Here is an 18080-nt window from a genome sequence, read left to right as displayed (position 1 = left end):
AAGTACTTTTCACCCAACGTTTTAATCAAATAAGACCACAGTCCTGACAACTAATTACAATTAAAATACATTTTCACCGAAATTCAACTGAACGATAAATTTGACTGACATGTAAGAACTATAGGAAAAGCTGCAGAAATTCAACTACAGGCATCCAAAGAAATAAAATATTCTGCTCCGTTTCACACAAGGACGTATTCAGTGATTTCAGGTTAAATATAAACATCAAACGTTTACGCCCAAATTGCTATAATACCACTCAAATTTGCGATTTTGAAAACAATGTCACATTTCAGGAGTAAATGCATGTCCTGTCTGAACCAAGCATAACAACATAGCTTATATAAGATGAATACAATATAAAACAAGATAGACGTTGTCTGCTCTCTCACACACAATTATGTATGGCCTATTAATTCAGAGGCCGCGAAGAACTCGTAGCAACTTACATAAGATGATTTTCGCCCCAGTTGCTATACTGACACCAAAACAGGTTGCTTTGCGATTTTGAAAACAAATTGCCACATTTCAGGAGTAAATGCATGCCCTGAATGAACCAAATATAAAAACATAACTTATACAAGATGAATACAATATAAAACAAGACAGACACTGTCTGCTGTCACACACACAAACATGTATGGTCCATTAATTCAGAGGCCTAGAAGATCTCGCATCAACTTCTACAAGATAACCTGATGAAGAAGTATTTGAACCCGTGACCATAAGTCCTCGGGGTAACATGGGCCTTACCCACGTCATTATCGGATACACTCGGGTGTATGGCGCACGCTGCAATAATGGCGCCGTTATACGCAAGGTAAGAAAATTACGCAGAATATTCATCGAGTCTGGACCAGACAGTCCAATGATCAACCTTTTGAGAATCGATTTACGTGATTGGGATACGATGTTAAGTTGGGGTAGTGGGAGTGAGTGAGGTGAGTGAGTGAGTGAGTGAGTGAGTGAGTGAGTGAGTGAGAGAATAAGTGATTGATCAAACTTGGGTTGCCAGGAAAAACAACTATTCCGGAATCACCACAGAGCCGTTTGATTCTGTTCCCAGGTTCAGTCCACTCGTTGTCCTGTTTGTTGGGATTCACCTTGGAACATTTGGGCTGTATCTCGCGTTCAGATCACCTTCACAAAATGTCCTTGCCTTTCTTATAGGTAAGTGAGTATGTCTGGGCTTCATTACATACGAGTAACATGCATTTTAACCCTCTGTGCAGAGTCGCCTGCCTATACTCACATGATCTTATATAAAATACTGTCTGTTTATGTTTACCCCGTATTTTCAGAACGACTGGTGGGAATTGTCCTCATTGTGGCCTCCCTGGTAGCAACCGACATATACAGATCCAAGCCCGTACACTCCCATACATGGAGTTCTATGATACAGCAATATGTCAGCTTCAAGAAACTCCTCATCCAGCATTACCAACTCAAACGAAAGATTCTAGCTCCTATGCAGGACGTGAAGACCGCCCAGACTGACCTCCTTCAAGATATCCTCCATCAAAGAGCAGGGATGGCATATGGAAAAGATTTCAAATTCAGTGACATAAAAACGGTAGAGGAATTTCTGGCTAGGCACCCACTAACCACGTATACACACTATGAGTTTTACGTGTCTCGTGTGGTTGATGGAGAGCCTGATGTCATGTTTCCGGGAACTCCCCAATACATCGTCCTTTCTTCGGGAACAACGTCAGGGAAATGTAAGAGGCATCCAAGGGACCTGCAACTTTACGGTAAGATGAGCTGGATGTATTTCGTCTATCTCAGAACCACATTGTTCCGATTTCGACACATGTCAAAGCTACAATTATGGCATGACATCCGAGTTAAGCCGTGCATCACCAAGTCAAATCTGGGTGTTCCTATGGGAGGCGGAAGTGGGTCGGCATATTTTGTGTGTCCCTTCTCTGCGTCACCACCGGAAGTGTACAGATTGGAAAAAGAGCAGACGGCACTGTATCTTCATTCGCTATTTGGACTGAAAGAAAAGTCTGTGACTCTTTTCAGTTCACTGTCAACCCCGGTTGCACTCAACTTTTTTAAAACAATTCAGAAGTACTGGAAACAACTGTGCGAGGATATCGAAACCGGGAAAATAAACCAAACCATCGACCTTGAACCTGGCACCAAACAGAAACTGCAAGCCTCTTTGACCCCAGATCCAGAAAGAGCCGATGAACTTCGGAAGATATTTCGTAAAGGGACTTCTCACTTCGGTCCACTTGTGTGGCCCAATTTTGCAGCACTCCATGCTCCGGGAACGGGTAGTTTTTCATTTGCGGTGAGTATCACGTCTTAGTAGACCATTACAGTAGCTATTCTTTGATGTTTCAGAATTTCAGAGATCATTTTATTTTCAAACTAATCTGATCTGATTAAGATCTGATTAGCCATGTATTCACAGTAGGAAGGAAGGGATGTAGTCGTCTTTGTAATTTTGTAGTTTCTGTATCTGGTCTGTTCTGCATCTCTGGTATACACTCCAACAAATAAGGTCCACAAGTGGTTGTATAAAAGCTGGAAAGGTAAAGGGCTGAGATTATATTCTTGTAGTACACCAACCGGGCATGCAAAATAATGTGATAACCTGTTTCTGTTACCCGCGGAGACGGCAGGCATCATAACTACAAACTACACTGTGATCAAACGCCAAAGAATTTACTTTAAATCTTCAGCTGATTTCTGCAGAAGGGAATAACAATATTGAAAGCGCAGTAAAACATGCCACTTTAAGTTTAATTGGCTCTAGCATCACTATTGGACGGCAGTAAGATCTCTTGGACATGAATTGGGTGATATCGTGATAAGTCGTTTGCAAGTCATAGCAGTTCACATAGTAAACTGTTGAAGCAACAGGCGAAAGAGGAGACAGAAAACGGTGAATCTCGATGTAGATATCATAAGTTCAAACTGAGCTAATCTCAAAAGAAAATAATGAAAGCATGTATGGTCTCCCCAGTATTTACAGAAACTGCGCAAATCCTAGCCCATCCCCAAAACTGGGAATAACCTCTGTGTGTATGTGCGTGCGTTCGTGTGTGCGTGTATGTAAACGGATGAACGGAGAATATAATGCGTGAGAGTATGTAAACAGACGAACGGGTGGATATCGCTTTGGTTTATAGCGTATGTATTTGAATATGTCTTCGACAAAAGTTGATCCTCTGGCCAGTGACATGGTTAGACTCGGGGATACACCTTACTGCACGTGGGCGGCGGGATACTCGAGTGCTTAAAGACTTAGCTCATCACGTGGAAGTCCCGGGTTTGATTCCCACATGGGTAAAGCGGGTGAAATTCATTTCAGGTGCACCCCGCCATAAATTGAAAGCGATAGAAAAACGTTTTAATTTTCACACACAATAAACAAATTTAGACGGCCGTTTTCTTAATTATGTCTGTTTGTTTTTCTAATAATTCATCCAAAAACAGGATGTAATTGGTACCACTGAGAGATATATTTGGGTTTTTTTTTTCAAACACGTTTTTTGTACTTCTGTTCAAAGTTACTTCTCCGATAATTATCAGTAATCGATCGATGTTTAGTCATAAGCTATCTATCTCTGTTATTTACGTCTATAGTCAGCTCTCGCCAATGTCAGTGACCTCTGCAATGTTAGATCAATACGAAAGGTCCTGTTAATAATATATTATTTATTATTAAACTATATTATTTATTATTAAACTATATTATTTATTATTAAACTAAAACGCTTGGCCGGGAAAATGAGGCCGTGTCAATATTTCTTTTGCTAAATATTATTTATTTGCTTATGTGTCGTTAAAAATTCCAACACTAATCAGGATACATATCTCTCCGCGTCCCTTGGACTTAATGCGACCTAAGAGCTGCTACTGTTCCCCAGTAGGCCAACATTTTCCCTCGTCATACCGAAGACACGAGTTCTATTCCCCACATGGGAACAAGGTGTGAAGCCTATTGCTGTTATTCCCTGCCGTGATACTGCTGACAGAGCACTAAACTCATTCTTACTCACATACTGTCAGGTTATCCAGGCTTAAGGTATCGCTTGATGCCATCGTTGTTATCATCAATAATCCAAGACGAGCACTAGTTTTGATCGGTGCTTATATCTGGTTTCGATTCTATCACTACAGACAGAGTGTCTGAAGAAGAACTTTCTGGGAGGCGTGCCAGTATCATCCGGAGTCCATATCTCGTCTGAGAGTCTGTACGGTCTGAACCTACACGTGGAGGATCAGACAAAGACAGAATACACAATCCTTCCTTGTCTGAACTTCTATGAGTTCATACCTAAAGACTGCATAGACAAGGAGGATCCCACGACTCTTCTAGCTCACGAGGTAACCTCATGTTATGTGTGTTTCTGTGAATGTTTGTCAGTAATGTCCTAGCGTCCTATAAACAAGACGCCACAGGTGGTTTAGTGTTTCCTGTTCGGGTTTTTATGCAGCAAGCAGCAAGCAGCAAGCAGCAAGCAGCAGCAGTAACTGGTGTTTCTAGTGAAAATTGAACTGGGTATTGGGAGTGATGGCGAGAGTGAATCGGATTGTGAAAAGTAATCTTGCAAAGTTTGTAAACCAAAGTATACGTCATATGACCGCATAAACAATTCAATTAAAACATGAACTTATTTTGTTGTTTTCCGGGTCAAGTTCCGTAATGAATCCGTGTATTCATGCTTCGGTCGAAAGCAACATGAATAACATTCTGTGTTCCCCTAATCAACGTTGCTGACTCAACGTGCATTTTGTGCCATTTGACACTACGGGTCATGCATGTGTAGAGTAGCTCAGATCAAGCTGAACGCGCTGTATCTGTAAATAATGGAGCAAACAAACCATTAGCACGAGCATGTCCTTGTCCATGAGACTAGTACACTAGACTACATTTATGATCAAGTCAAAGGGACGGCCAGTGATATTTCCATGTAGTTCTCAGAGGCGGTCGGTAAGAAAAGTGGTACGTTCGTCAACTTCGATTCACTATATAAGCCGTCGTGATATTACTAGAATATTACTGAAAGCGGCGTAAAACAAACTCACAGTCACTCACTCACTCCATCTGAACCTAGTCAGTTTCACATTTCGACTAAAATATCCAGGAAGTCAACGGTAGCAAAGGTAGCTTCGTTATAAGCAGGTTCGTAATAAACGGAGACTACTGCAGTTCATCTGTGCGATCATAAATCGAGAGTCATCTAGTGGTTGGTAACAGGATTCGTGGTTCGTTTGCTGGCTAAGATGATGCTTCATAAATGACATATGTGAACTTGTATTGAAATTGGTCTTCAGTAAGCCATTTTTGTCTTAAGAGGCGGCTAACGGGACCAGATTATCAGGCGTGTTGACTTGGCTGACACATATAATCTTATCCCAGTTGCGTTGATCGATGCTCATGCTGTTGATCATGATTTCCTGTGATATAGCTGGATTATTGCTGAGTGTTGCATTAAACAGCCGCCAACCCAAACCAAATCAATCATAAATGCGTTACACAATGTGACCAACCAATATAAATATAGTTGTTAAAGCGCCAGGCAGTCATACCGAACCCTCTAAACCTCCAGTAGAAAATTACACCGCTATACTCCTTACATAAAATATACATGTATAATTTCCTAAAACATTCATTGCTTCACCGATTTTGTTCAAATTTGAACTACATGTTATTCATAAAAATAATGTACGATTGCAAAAGTGCCGATTTGTATTTTTAAAAACAGTGATTAACAGCGATTCCAACCCCTGGTCTCCATGCCCGTCTGTACATTTATTCCCTGTGATACCCCTATGTATAGCTGGAATATTTCTAGGTACAGCGTAAAACTAAACTAAGCTCACTCATCCCTATGCTGTCAACCTGTAACACACCAGGTTGATCAGTACAGTTATGGCTCTGCACTCAATGTTCGTCCGTATTTTCACCATCGTATAATCCCCATAATATCCTATATTACCCTCCCCCTGCAGGTTGAGGTCGGTGAGGAGTATGAGATGGTGGTGACGACGTGGATGGGGCTGTACAGATACAGGACCGGGGACGTCGTGCGAGTCAGCAGCTTCACTGGGACGACTCCCAACTACACCTTCTCCCAGAGGTACTGTCATGCACTGTTAGATGTCTTGAGCGGATTTCATGTATGAATGAATGTTTGTCCGTTTAACTTTGAACGCCGTACTGACCACCCGTATGATGGCAATCTGCAGATAACTGAATCTAAATCAGACAATCTAATGATTGATGTTGTGAGCAACGATCAACATGGTTGTTCTATATACATGCTGTCCATCAATACGACGACGCGCCCATAACAAACACATGGAAGAAGACCACGTGATCGTAACCACAGTCCCTACAGGATTCCTTGATCTATCGGTCAGTGTAAATAAAATTTGAGTAACCACTGCTTGACAAGTAGTAGATAAGCAACGACATGGCAAATGACCTCAATATGCATATATAGGAACGCCCTCCAGAACATACCATTTGAAACAAGGGGGAAACAGGTTGTCGTCAAAAAGTACAATTTCCTCGTGCGAATCATGTCGTGATGGTGTTTTACGAGCACGTGTTAAATAGTAGCGGTATTGATTTCACGCCGCGGTCAGCATGTATTGCACGTGCTTAATCACCAATCTAACTGTTGCAACCAAGCGTATTCGTCCAGATTACTTGCCGCGCCTGCTTGTCACAAACGCGTTCACTGCGTTGGCTCATCTAAATACTTGTCAAACAGTTACTGTAATAATCGAATGACACAAACCACACGCATCGTTAAACATTGGCAGACTGGAATCTTTTCCTTTGGAGTCAGTAATACAGTTCATAGTAACAAGCTATGTTTTTATATCCTACAGCTGGGGAGTTTCTTTTAGCTACCGCGTACCCGATAGGATGTAATGAAAATTTGTATTTAAGTGCCGACAATTACCTAGGTCTGAGAGCCCACAGGGCTGAGATTAGTTTTGCGCACTGAGCCCTGCCCACACATAGCATGGCTTGTTTGTTGACAAAAATGGCTTTGTTGTGAGAAGCACAATTTGATAACGCCTTTTTTGGCAATATTACAGCAATATCACGGAGGGAGGAAACCAGAAATGGGTTTTATCCATTGTACCCTTGTTGGGAATCGAACCCAGAGCTTCAGCATGACAATCGAACGCTTTAAACACCAGAATATCCCACCGCTCCATGCCGCAGAAAAGGTGAATCTGCTAAATGTGTTGCCATTACTTCTTCAGATCATCCGACTTTCTCAATAAGTACCCTGAGTTCTTGTTCACGAAGGCCGTTCACGACGCTGCTACAACGTGGAGGTCGGGAAGGTCGTTATACAACTACATGGCATGTGAAAGCTATTGTGTAGAGGAAATAACAGGTAAGTAAACACGTCCTGACGAAGCGGGATGTGACCCACCCACCTAGTTTTTTTGAAGTAGGTAAAAACATTTTGTAAATCGAAAAAAAATTTAATAGTCAGTTTTAAGGTTCCAATTGTTTAATTACAGTTGAAAAACATTGATTTTGAGAATTCAAAGGCCGAAATCAATGACGTAATCTGAAGGGTACGACGTCACCTCTATTTCAACTGTCATGACTGTAGCCTGAAGGGTGAAAATCAGTACACATATCTTATATAATTAGGCTATCGTACATTGAAAGAAGTATTGTGAATAATTTATTATGTCTATTTAACCAATACCTATCACTCATTCCTGCTATGTGTAAAACGTAACATAGAGGAATTTATGTGTGACACGTGTACGTACATGTGTTGATATTTTCCTTTCTCTTATTGTTACGCGTCACATAATCAAACCATATGACAACGCTCTGTAAATTTTCAAGTCTGGGTCAGACAATCCAGTGATCAACAGCATCTGTCTACACACTTCGGAAACGATGACGTGTGGGGAAATCTGAACTTTTGTTATATACAGGTGACGTTTCCTGTGTACGGTGCTTCTATATATTTCTGGAACTTGAGGACGACTCTACCTTATCAGATGAAGACAAAGAAAAGGTGTGTCTCGTTTCAATGAGATGTGCCTGACGCAGCTTTAAGCAGTTGCAGAACATCCCGGGTGTTCAGAGGCATATTCATTGTGCATATGTCAATCAAGTCAGCGAGCCTGACCACTAGATCCCGCTAAGTATATTTTTTCACAGATTTTAAAGTCTCGTGTATTGTCCATGGCTACAGGGAAAGAAACCTTTCAAATGTTTTCACTTGACCAGTGGATTAGTGAGTGGGCAAAAATCAATGGCCCGGCCTGTACTTCAATGGTCCAAAATATTGGTCCAAAATAACATTCGTAGCTTTACTTAACTATCAATACAAAATTTACTGGCCACCGGGATAACTGCAAAAGTTAGTGGTCCTGATGAATTATTACCAGCCATGGACCACAGGACCAGCGTAAATTTCGCCAATTGCCTCTCCTGGCACTGAAGGAACCTTACCACACACAGATAATACGTCATGTTGATTTTGATGAGTATTGACTGCCTTGACATCGTTATGACTATTTCAATCACTGTCAATTATCACAAATATCTGTACACTAAAACTATCTGAGCATTAAAATATGTCAACATCCTAAGACAAGGATATTTGTAGCTTTTACCATGTTTCAGGTTGACGTTATGTTACAATCCCACTTTGAGTTCTACCAGGAAATCCGCTCCCAGAGTGAGTTTGTCGACCCTGTAGTGATCCAGGTGAAGTGCGGGACGTTCGACATCATCAAGCAGGTCAACTGCAACCTCAACTCAAAGGCTGCAGTACAGCAGTACAAGTACCCGAAGTTTACCATGAAACCAGAATTGATACGAATACTGTTGGCAAACAAGTTGTGATTGTTAATTGTTTCAAGATTTCTTTTCCCAAGAATGTGGAACTACTGAACTCTCAAGTACGTTTGTCCTAAGGCTCTATGGACTGTTACACTTTATACACTTGCACGAACCGTTTTCAGAAACATTTTATCAAGGTTAAATAGTTCTTTCGTTCTTGTTCGGTCTATTTTTGGAGGATTTTAAACTGAACCACAAGGACAATTTCGCACTGATAGAGTCTTCTTGAAGCAGACACTTCAATTGACTCCCAGTAACAATAAACGGAAGATTGAGTCCAAACCTGACAATTATGACTAACACAAAATGGTATCATTAACATACCCTACCAGCATTGTGTATGGCCTCCGTGAACATCGATGAAAGCGTTGCATCATCTGTACTTGAAATGAATTAACCGGTTGATGAGGGCCATCGGCTCTTGGGTCCATGCTCTGCGTAGTGTCTGATGGTGTCGAGCCAGAGTTGTCGGCCATGGTTGGAGGTCATTTATTCTTCTTTTAATCTCGACCCAAAGGTATTGTACTGGACTTCTTAATGAGTACTGATTATTGTTGAGTGTAGTTGCCATGTTGTCTTAGGAAGTCAAATATTGCCCTATCAGTGTGGGCACGATCGTTGTCTTCCTGGAAGATGTGATTTCTGTAATCTCCAAATTGTGGTACAACGTGGGGTCTAGTGACATGGCCAATGTCGCGAACAGCTGTCACGTCATTTTCTCATCCTGGCTCATCCAACTGGTTCACACCGACTGCACCCGAGACTATGATGCTTGGACCACACCTTGAATCTCTTTCAACAATACATTCATTGGAAAACACTTCCCATGCCTTCGCCATTCTCTCACGCTGCCATCGAAACACAATATCGGCTTTCATGAGATAAAAGAACAGTTCTTTAATGTGGATAACGCCCATTTCGATGCTGAGTTGCCCACTGAAGTCGGTTTGGGCGGTGATGAGCAGTGAGGACAGGATTACAATATGGTCTGTGATAGCAGTTGTTTCTTCGCAGGAAAGTCTCGACACCGGTGGGTCTGTTGCGAGTCCCAAACGGTCTGGCGTGCTGTTTCCGTCGTTCTGAGGAGGTGAACTTGCAAATGGTTGCACACAAGCTGTGGGTATTGACGTTAGGATGTTACTGAAGGTCGCCCACTGTGTGTACGATCTTGGGTGCTGTAACTGACCTCATACCACTCTTGCAGTCGGTAGATTGTCCAAGCAGGAACACTGAAATGATTGGCAGTTTATACCACTTGCAATCGTCCGAAGAATTCGTTCCTCTGGACTCTCGTAGTTCGTGTCAAATTGTGTCAAAACAAACGAAAGTCCGAGCGGGTTTGGGACTTGCTATCATTGGTAGGGTTGTCACGATATCCACGTGCATTCACTCTCACGAATATCATACGGAACCTTTAACCACGTGTGCCTTTTAATTATGTGCGTTTAGTCGATATACTCTTTCATCAGAAAGCACACTGATGCTGGTAGTAGCTGTCAATTCGGATTGAAACCCATGTTAACATAACGATACAATCATTATAAAAACACCATTTTGCAAAAACAAAATTTTGAATTTGGATATGAAATGCGATGTTTCTTTGTGGTTCAGTATATATATAACCTGTTGTTTTTCAGCACACCGCGTTTGTAAAGGTTTTATATTGGTTAACGCACCTGTCTAAATAGAAATAAAATATTTTTGTAACTATTGTGCAAATGATTTTATCATTGGTATTAAACTGGTCCGTGGGTTGCAGTCGATATTGTCCACATTTATGAGCACATGCGTGAGTTAATATTTAACGTCACATTTAAATATTTCAGCCACATCGTGAGCCCATGTAAAAGTTCAATTTGATGAAAAAGTTGCGGGGAGGAATTAAAGATGTAGGACTACAGTTCATGAATAGAGTACTTGTACAGCAGCGTGTGTATGAGCGTATGTCTCGTTGTACCTATTCTGACAGTTGCATGTTTTGTAATGTTCACCCAAACGAGGTACCATGTGGCTGTCTTACATGGACAATCGGCTCAGTACACAGTGAGTGAGTTAGTTCAGTTTTACGCTGCACTCAGCAATATTCCAGCTATATGGCGGGGGTCTGTAAATAATCGAATCTGCACCAGACAATCCAGTGGTCAACAACACGAGCATTGATCTGCACAATTGAGAACCAATTAGTCGTCTCTTACGAGAAGCATAGTCACCTCTTCTGGCAAGCATGGTTTGTTGAAGGCCTATTCTACCCAGGGACTCAGTACAAAGAGTACAATACTGAGACTTTGAGCTTACCAATCCATGTTGTTGTGGTTTTTTTCAAATAATGCAGAGGAATCGAGGCGCCTTTTAACATCAATACTTGAAGGTATTATCTACTTGACTATGAAGATGGTCCCAAAAGCTCGAAGTAAATTTAACAATTTTGGCAATTCATCAGTATCAACATTTGAAGAAGGACATACACAAACAGTTGCAACACGCAGAAGCTCTCTCGGCTAGAAGTGACCCAAGCAAACAACTTCAAACAAACTCACACACTCACTGTGAAGTAAGTCAGCTTCTTCCTCAGAACACAAAATTTGAATGTTAAAAGGAAACACACACTAATGAAAAATATTTACTTAAAATACAATATGATCATCTTCTCACAAAGTGCAGATTCCAGGTATATAAAGATAAACAGAGTAGAAATGCTTCCCTCAGAACACTGCCTTAAGTACAGACTTGAAAAGTAGGCTTAAAAATGGTTCACACTTTTCCGAAGTGTTGTCAAATTATCAAATAATTCCTTCCTTCAATAGGATTTCAGTGAATTATCTTCATAAGTACGAACAAATCACAACAGGATGAACCACTTTCAGAAATGTTTCATGTACCAGACAAGTATAGAATTTATAAAATTATTTTTGTTTATAATAATACAAAATATGAAATGTAAAAACAGATAAAATTTTCATTTACCCAAGGCAATATTATATACTGCCTCCATTCACATTGCAATGTGTTTTACACCAACATGATCAAAGTAGTGCTTGGACCACTTGACATTCATGGTGAAGAGTCAAGAAGTGGGTGAATATGGAGTTGTGTTATTGTATAAATGCTTAAAAAGTCAACATATGCAGGTATGTAGGGTTTCAGCAGATGAATGTTGTCAAAGGGAGGTAATTAGCGGGCAGCTCGCTCAGCATCTCTTGCCTTCAGCCAATCAGACACAGCCTTCTCATAGTCTACACTGGCGTCAGACATCCCGACCAATCGCAGAACTACTTTCATATCTGGCCAGTTAGCGGGATCTTCCTCTATGTGCTAAAATCCAAATACATCAATGACAATTAAATAAATGTATCTGATATTTGATACAATACATTACATAGAGGATAGAATATATCACACAGTTCATACCACACAGCTGAATACATAAAGTATATCACACAGATGATACAATACATTATACAACACATCGAATAGCTGACACAATACATTATACGTTGTATCACATAGCTGATATAATACATCATTCAATATATCACAGCTGATAGAATACATCATACAACACTCACACAGCTGATAAAATACATCATACAACACATTTCACAGCTGATACAATGCATCATACAATACATAACTCACCTGGTACAACACCTGACCACTACGGTCAAGCAGTACAGTACCGCCCTGCTGCCAGGAATCTCCTGCTAAATGAGACTTCTCCAATCCCAGACGGAACCCTGACAAAAGTAAACAGTCACCTATATCACATCCAAAGTAACTGCAAACAACAATATTTAAATCATAATTATGTGAGCCACAAGAGTACCTTAATCACCCTTTATCTTTGATTTAAAATGAGTATTCACCAAATGCCTTCATTGTCTTCAGGATTTAACAGCTTTCCCAAACTCATAAACAATTTGACAAAATCAAATATACCTTCAACAATGCCCTTAAACCCGTATTTCTTCACTCCGCGCACAAGAGGCCGAAATATTGATCTGAACACACCACGCTTCAGACTGAACACCTTGTAGGTCGAGACACTTGGATCATCAAAGATTTCCCCACACAGAGACACAGTTGAGGACTTGAGAAATTCCTGTGTTTGCTTAGATTCAGATGAGGTGATGAATATAAGCCGCACACCATTGTCTACCAAGAGGGACGACAGAGGCAGCATTGCCTGCATGCGTAGCTGACTGCAACAAAAGAGCGACCAATACCAACATGGACAATACCAACTTCAAAGATATAGCCTCAAGGCTCTCTAGTCCACTGACATATGAAGTGAAATCTTTGTTTGTTGTTTTGAGCCACATTCAGCATATATGGGGGCTATCTGTAAATATAAGAGTCTGGATCAGTGAGCCTGATCACACAATCCCCCAATCATGTCTGTTAGGCTTAAAAGTGGACCAGTGAATTACAATCTAACTTAAAAAATGATAAACTTATTTCAATGAAGTCCTGATCATAATCAAAAAATCAGAACGACTGTGGGATTTTTAGACAAATTTACATCCTAAACATAATAATGGAAATATTTATGCTGTTCACTGTTTCTTACGAGGGAGGAGTGCAAAGAAAGGAACAGCCAGGTGAGTGAGAAAGGTTGGAGACGGCACAGCATAGGCAAAGCAATCCATCACTTTGTCGGCAGTTATGCACATGTAAAACATACACCGGGCTGTCTCTTTCTCTGTACTCCTCCTTTGTAACAAAAAGTGAACTTTGTAAATATTTTAATAGTGGTTTCTGAAAACACTTTGTTTATATTTTGGGGACATAAATTCTGCAAAAACTCACAAAGTGGTCTGATGATTTGACTGAGATTATTTAATTAAGTATTGTATGCTAGTTAGGTGCATTTCATTGGTCCGCATTTGAGCCAAAGGGACTGTACAAGCATGGGTGTCTGAAGACCAGTTCTTACCTTGATCTTCATGGGTATGTATATGGTAAAAGAAGTTCTAACAGTCTCAAGTCAGTCTATGAGTTGAGTAAGAAATATGTATGTGTGTGTGTGTGTGTGTGTGTGTGTGTGTGTGTGTGTCCAAATGTATATACCTTATGTATGTATGTATGTATGTATGTATGTATGTATGTATGTATGTATGTATGTATGTATGTATGTATGTATGTATGTATGTATGTATGTATGTATGTATACCTCCAGATTCATCTCCAAAATCTTTGAATTCTCATTGATTCATGTATATATGCACTCAGTGTTAGAAATAATCAGTGGCCCAGAAGCCCAGAGCTGATAATGTTACCTATATATAGTGTATCAGAGTGGCAGTTTCAAATATTTGCAGGCCCTTGTGGCCTTAGTAAATTATCTGTCTTTTTTTCAACTAGAAGCTTTCTGTTGTTTCTTGTTTTTTCCTGTTTCGCTTCTTTGTATTTCACCGCTTAGTGCATCGGAATATCAACACCGGTCTTTATAAAATAATAACTTCTAACAGCACTAGCACAGTCTTCACTATTTCATTTAGAAACAGTGTGCAGCTGTGTAAGGTGAAGTCTATTTATTTTATTGGTTTGACTTAAGCAAAATGGGCCTGCAAAGTTCCTTTAGGGCCTGAAAAATTTTAAAACCTGCCAACAAACAACACAAAAGTAGAATGAGGAAGGTCAAAAGGTCATAGATTATTAAGAAAAACTGTATAAAAAACAAACATATCAAATTTTGAGTTATGTCCACAACCATTCAATATGGCTTTCAGTCTTCTGAGACTGGGATTATATGTGTAATGCTTTAGCTCCATATGCTTTAAGAACTGACCTTTTGAATTTTCCTGAAGTCTTTAACTTAATCACCCTCTAAAATTGACTCAGTACATATTTGAAACCAATACATGTATGGATGAAGTGAGTGTTAAGCAAACGAAAAAGAAATTGCCACCCTATACAAAAAGGCTTATTGCTGCTATTTTACATCAAATACTATGATATATGTTTAATTGAAACAACTTTGTCTGATTTTTAAATACATAATATTGATGGCTTAGTTTAAACTTTTTCAAGAAATCTTCAAAATGCCTTGCAGAAATTCTGCCCTAAATTAGCTCCATAAGCAGTTTTAATAGACTTATCATCCCAAACTGTGTTCACTTGCAGATATTGCTAGTGTGAGATCAACTGATATCTCCTAGAAGATATCGTGTTGACAGTAGATTTTGAACAATGCCCTGATATCATCAATTACATGACTCAAAATACTAGGTCAAAACCTGTTGAGATCACCATGCTGTGACATCATAAACTTGATGACATCATAATGCTATGACACTGCAATACTGTCAGTCTAATGGCAGCACTGTGTTCAGAGATGTGCATTTTTCCTTGCAAACAACTGATAAACAATGATAATTTGAGTATTGACTTGACAATGGACCTGTATTTGCATGCATGAGTGCCAACCACTGGCGCTAGTCTCTGTGATTCAAAGGGTCCCAGCTTGTCCACAACCATGTTCTAATATCAACACTGTGAGAGTCTTATGATTTAAACATATGCAGCTACGCATGGAATCAATTTCATCGCCATGTATTGCACACGCACTTGCCTACATCAGTTCTCCCCTTCTTAAACCGAAGGAGTTTGCTCATTGCCATGCACTGTCTACTTCTCAAAAATGCATTCGTTGCACCGATCGAACTTATCCTTGTTTGCCACAAATGAAGAGTTATTTATGATAATGCTGATGTCAAACCTACCAACACTTAGTGATGAAAGTAAAAATATCCTTGGCAAGCCTGAACATTTGTAACTTAATCATTATAGATTCTTAATATACATATATACAACATTTTCAACGTAGAACAAGGATACTGTCAGTAAGTCACATCTAATTTGATTTAGAACCCAACATGCTATATCTTGTCTCTTTTTCCATGTATTGTAATAAAGTGCTTTGGAGCAACACACAAAATTATCTTGTTGTGTCCAGGGATTGCAAAAGCTAAGCTGCATTTCATGTAGAAATTGGTACAATGGGTACAATGTGTGAAGCCCATTTCTAGTGTCTCTTGCCATGATATAGATGGAATAATATTACTAAAGGCTCAACTCGCTCATTCATTTGAGTTGCTAGAGTAAAAGTTCCCAAACACAATTTTAAATTCCCAATTAATCTGAATTTATGTAACAAAATGTATCTTTTGTACAATATGACAACAGTTTTCCCAATTTGCAGATAAATTACCAGTGCATGCAAGCATGAGCGCACCCTGTGGACAATTCAGTCTGTAAAACCATTGTAACAGATCTACAGATGTTTACAAATATTTTGGGGTCAAGCAAAAAAGATCCAGAGGCAGAGATAATATACATTAGTTGTTTGAAACAGCACACAGTAATTAACCAGCTATATGACTGTTGTCTGCAAATAATCAAATCTAGAAAAGTGATGTGATACGAATTGTCATGAAGGTTATCAGACTTGAGAAAATAATGGTCCAAATGCACCTCTGTAACCATGGCAATTTATTATGAACTGAAGCTTGTAAAAATGTCTTTCTTTTTAAAATTATATTGAATCAAAATATAATGGAAAGTTAAAAAATATGATCCCATATCAATTAACTTTAAACTCCCTGGCCAAGGTCGACTCAAGTTAAGGTTAACAGTTTCTTTGTATTCATTTGTTTTTTCCATAATAACATTGATCTACTTCACTGAAACTACTTGAGTGAGAGAGTGAGTATAGTTTTATGTTGGTTTTCTCATATCCCAGCAGAATCACGGTAGGGGACACTAAAAATGGGCTTTACACCAATGTAAGGAATCGAACACAGGTCTTCATCATGACGAGTGAACACTTTAACGACTAAAATATCAAGCCAACGCAACTATCTGAAGTTTCCAAAATAAATTTGACGCATTTCTCTCCGTATTTCAAAGGAATGTTCTTATTTTGTAAAGTTTTTAACTCATCACTAAGCATGAACAGTGCGGTGGAGAGGTCCAGTAACTCGTCAAGCTGTGTGAATTAAGCTTATTTCTGGTGTCCCGCTATGATATTGCTGGAATGTTGCTAAAAACGGCGTAAAACTAAACTCACTCACTTATATCACTGAGCACAACAAAGAAAGTGAACTTTGAACCTTGTAAGTATCTTGCCTGTACCAAATATAGCCTGGACACGCCGCCAAACAGAGCGTGTCATGACAACCTTATATAAATTACAAAATGTAACAAATGTACATACCACGCTATTCATGCCAAATTTCTAAGGAAAACGAGCAGAGAAAACTTTTCGTCAGTCCTTGGTAGCATTGTCTTTGCTGGTCGAGCCTCCCCGTCAACATTATAGATAACAATTTCCTCTAAGGCTTGCAGGGTACTTTCTTGGGAGGTCGCCATGTTTGACACTTCACATGTGAGAGTTATCTGCCCTTTGCGTGTCGAACATTTCAAGCAGACGTAAAATGCCCACTGTCGCTGCATGGCGGCGGTCTGATCAGATCGGGTCTGTACCTGACAATCCTTTGGTCACCAACACCTTTCAAGGTAACTACTTCTTTCATTTACAGTTATGTAAAGATGTCTGAAGCGATCTGTATGCCAATGTCAAGTTGTTTGTAAATCTTGACAGCAGATTAATGAAATTATGTGTGTAGATCTATTGGCAATCCGTCACAAGAAGCATTAACAAGAAATCTTAAATAGCTCAAGCAGCCACACACAAACGAGCGCGCATGTGCATGTACGTTCGTTTTTAAGTGCAATCTATACCAGCTACCCATCCAGTGAGTCCAACAACCACATGTCCATAAGCCCGTGGCTAGTATAAAGCCAGTTGGCTCATTAAATCGCCACAGTCACTGCCCGACTGGATAGTGAATTGTCATGGGGATATTTTGTAAGTATAACCTTGTTAAGCTATGATACACTTTTAAACCATGCACGATTATGGTCTGATAAAATGTTCATCATATAAGCAGCAGCGTAACGATGAAATCAGTGTCATGCCGACAAATGTCTTATTCTATTCTGTAATCCTTTGCTTAATTTCTACATTCAGTTTTCGAGCTAGTGCATTATGTCGTGGGCTAGTAACTTTCAGAAACAGCTAGCCCGATTGGCTCGCAAAATTTGGTAATTATTTCGCACACTGTACGTAACATGTTGGAAAAGCAAGTACGATCATCTCGAAATCATCATCGTCATCATCATCAGCAGCAGCAGCAGCAGCAGCAGCAGCAGCAGC

The 18080-nt window shown here is 39.8% G+C and overlaps 2 protein-coding genes across 2 annotated transcripts; one reads left to right on the top strand and one right to left on the bottom strand.

Annotated features, from left to right (window-relative positions):
- Positions 1 to 630: 630 nt before the first annotated feature.
- Positions 631 to 10582, top strand: LOC137288155 (uncharacterized). The gene is made up of 8 exons (XM_067820576.1): positions 631 to 820; positions 1067 to 1170; positions 1302 to 2302; positions 4141 to 4347; positions 5977 to 6104; positions 7249 to 7385; positions 7948 to 8030; positions 8645 to 10582. The coding sequence occupies exons 1-8, from the start codon at positions 783 to 785 to the stop codon at positions 8864 to 8866; spliced, it is 1920 nt and encodes a 639-aa protein (XP_067676677.1). The 5' UTR covers positions 631 to 782; the 3' UTR covers positions 8867 to 10582.
- An 888-nt stretch (positions 10583 to 11470) lies between these two features.
- LOC137272481 (uncharacterized) lies at positions 11471 to 17258 on the bottom strand. The gene is made up of 4 exons (XM_067804866.1): positions 17079 to 17258; positions 12800 to 13062; positions 12500 to 12597; positions 11471 to 12175 (listed from the first exon to the last, which is right to left on the bottom strand). The coding sequence occupies exons 2-4, from the start codon at positions 13050 to 13052 to the stop codon at positions 12035 to 12037; spliced, it is 492 nt and encodes a 163-aa protein (XP_067660967.1). The 5' UTR covers positions 13053 to 13062; positions 17079 to 17258; the 3' UTR covers positions 11471 to 12034.
- Between the last annotated feature and the right edge of the window lie 822 nt (positions 17259 to 18080).

Source organism: Haliotis asinina, chromosome 1, assembly GCF_037392515.1.
Source record: "Haliotis asinina isolate JCU_RB_2024 chromosome 1, JCU_Hal_asi_v2, whole genome shotgun sequence".
NCBI classification, from domain to species: domain Eukaryota; kingdom Metazoa; phylum Mollusca; class Gastropoda; order Lepetellida; family Haliotidae; genus Haliotis; species Haliotis asinina.
This window is presented reverse-complemented; position numbering and strand designations above follow the sequence as displayed.

Excerpts from the sequence above, each read along its gene's own strand:
- LOC137288155 (XM_067820576.1), top strand. The coding sequence starts at position 783 with ATGGCGCACGCTGCAATAATGGCGCCGTTATACGCAAG. Across the intron at positions 2,303-4,140 it reads CGGGTAGTTTTTCATTTGCG|ACAGAGTGTCTGAAGAAGAA; the intron begins GTGAGTATCACG and ends CTATCACTACAG. Across the intron at positions 6,105-7,248 it reads AACTACACCTTCTCCCAGAG|ATCATCCGACTTTCTCAATA; the intron begins GTACTGTCATGC and ends TTACTTCTTCAG.
- LOC137272481 (XM_067804866.1), bottom strand. The coding sequence starts at position 13,052 with ATGCAGGCAATGCTGCCTCTGTCGTCCCTCTTGGTAGACAATGGTGTG. Across the intron at positions 12,598-12,799 it reads GTTTAAGGGCATTGTTGAAG|GGTTCCGTCTGGGATTGGAG; the intron begins GTATATTTGATT and ends TACTTTTGTCAG. Across the intron at positions 12,176-12,499 it reads GTGGTCAGGTGTTGTACCAG|CACATAGAGGAAGATCCCGC; the intron begins GTGAGTTATGTA and ends TTTGGATTTTAG.